Source organism: the organism of the source record quoted next (genome assembly GCF_019968985.1).
Source record: "MAG: Porospora cf. gigantea B chromosome Unknown PgB_NODE_5456_length_1874_cov_114.828, whole genome shotgun sequence".
NCBI classification, from domain to species: Eukaryota; Apicomplexa; class Conoidasida; order Eugregarinorida; family Porosporidae; genus Porospora; species Porospora cf. gigantea B.
Genome location: NW_027179092.1, coordinates 1 through 1,874, shown reverse-complemented (window position 1 = coordinate 1,874; position 1,874 = coordinate 1). Strand labels below are relative to the sequence as shown.

At 52.3% G+C, this 1,874-nt stretch overlaps 1 protein-coding gene across 1 annotated transcript; it reads left to right on the top strand.

Annotated features, from left to right (window-relative positions):
- Nucleotides 1-737: 737 nt before the first annotated feature.
- KVP17_005210 (uncharacterized protein) lies at nt 738-1,032 on the top strand (the record flags this gene model as incomplete). Its single annotated transcript, XM_068515016.1, has 2 exons — nt 738-813; nt 842-1,032. 2 exons carry the CDS (start codon nt 738-740, stop codon nt 1,030-1,032), a joined length of 267 nt encoding a protein of 88 aa, XP_068373330.1.
- Between the last annotated feature and the right edge of the window lie 842 nt (nt 1,033-1,874).

The following is a 1,874-nucleotide window of genomic DNA, read 5'->3' as shown; positions in this document are numbered from 1 at the left end:
AATCGTCGCGTCTGGAGCCGTATCCACCTCCAGTGTAGGAGCTCTGGTATCTCGAGGGAGCGCCATAGTTTCCGCGGCTACATCCGCCGCGCCTGTCAGGAGACCTGCGGTCGCCGTAACCTCGGCGTTCGTCGTACCTTCTCTCACCTCCTCGTCGGTCATATGAGCCACGGGGAGAGCGACGGTCATTCCGGTCTCGGGAGTATCTGAAACGAGAGTCATACTCCAGCGACCTGTCACGTGAACGGGATCGATAGGATCTAGGAACGTATGAGCTGAGGACTACAAGCCCGCAGCTTGCTAGTGGCGCTGTGGATCACCAACGCGGGGTGGCGTTACGGACCAGCACACATTCGGCAAGCCTTTGGGAGTGGCTAAGCGATGGAATAAGATGTTCGAGACGTGGCAATAGGGTCTCGCTTGAGCACTGCACTTACGGCATCTAGTCCGAGGAAAGAAATTTGGAATTTACCCTCAACGAAAAGTAGCAAGGGATCATGGACCGGTGTCATCAGTACAACTGAGGCGTGTGTGATAGTACAGGTGAATTCTTTTGATGAGGAAAAGTATTGCAAATGGAATCCTACGTATCTCATGCAATGGTTCTAGTTGCGTATTGTACCGACAAGACAGTTTCATGAAATTTTCGGTTGGCAACAACAACGGCTCTGAGCTGCAGTGGGATCGGCCACTTGTGCTGTCGGAAATCTGAGCCCGCCACTTTAATCGTATTTTCGATGACCACACCACCAGAGATCGTAGACCACTCAAAGTACGAAGTGGAAGACGAATTGGAAGAGTTTGAGGAGCTGGGTAGGGAACTTGTCGTGTGCAGATTCAGGCGAGGTTAGCGAGAAGGCTGTTGATCCTCAACTCGAAAACTGGGGGAAAGAGTGGGATTCTGATATCACTGCCTTTGGGTGGGATGAAGCCGACAAGCACGACGATTTTATCCAACGGCTCAAGCAAGAGCTGGAGGCATTCAAGAACGACCAATCACCAGAAAGCAAGCAGGGCAACAGTGGATTGTAGGAAGTGTTGAGTGTAGGAATGCAAGCGTGACAACGACACTGATGTTCTCATTTTTATTCTTGCTCACAATGTTGCTGCAAGCGTGACAACGAAACCGATAAACATACCCCACAACAATAGCTGCAGCTGCATCGTAAATACACAGTAGAAGCTTTCAATGTACTCTGCCAGCAACATCAGCAACAACGAGGCAACCTCGATGATGTACGCAGCGGCTCCCGTCGCCTCTCATCAAGAGACGTGGACCTCTGGTCCTGTAACAACCCACTCCTCCACCCAGCACTTCCAGGGCCCTGTACGTACCTATCAATCGTCTTGGGCCTCGACGGGTGAGGTACAAGCCTTGACCCCACGTACTTCTGGAGCGACAGCATTGACGGGAGGTCAATACGTCACCAGAGGACAGTCGGTAAATGGTGGACACTACACTGGACATGCTGTGACTAGTGGGCACGCTATGACTGGAGCACACTCGGCTGTTGGAGGACAGTCAGTGACTGGAGCACACTCAATTGCTGGAGGACGACAATCAATGACTGGAGCACACTCAGTGACTGGAGCACACTCAGTGACTGGAGGACACTCAGTGACTGGAGGACACTCAATGACTGGAGCACACTCAGTGACTGGAGGACACTCAATGACTGGAGGACACTCAGTGACTGGAGGACACTCAGTGACTGGAGGACACTCAATGACTGGAGGACGTTACCTAAACACCAACGAAGCCGTCGCAGTTGGAGGTTACCTTAGCACCGACGAAGCCGTCGCAGTTCGACATCTCACCGGCGGTTACACGTCGAGACGACAATCCGCTTCTGTTGCCACAGGTCAGGTGATTA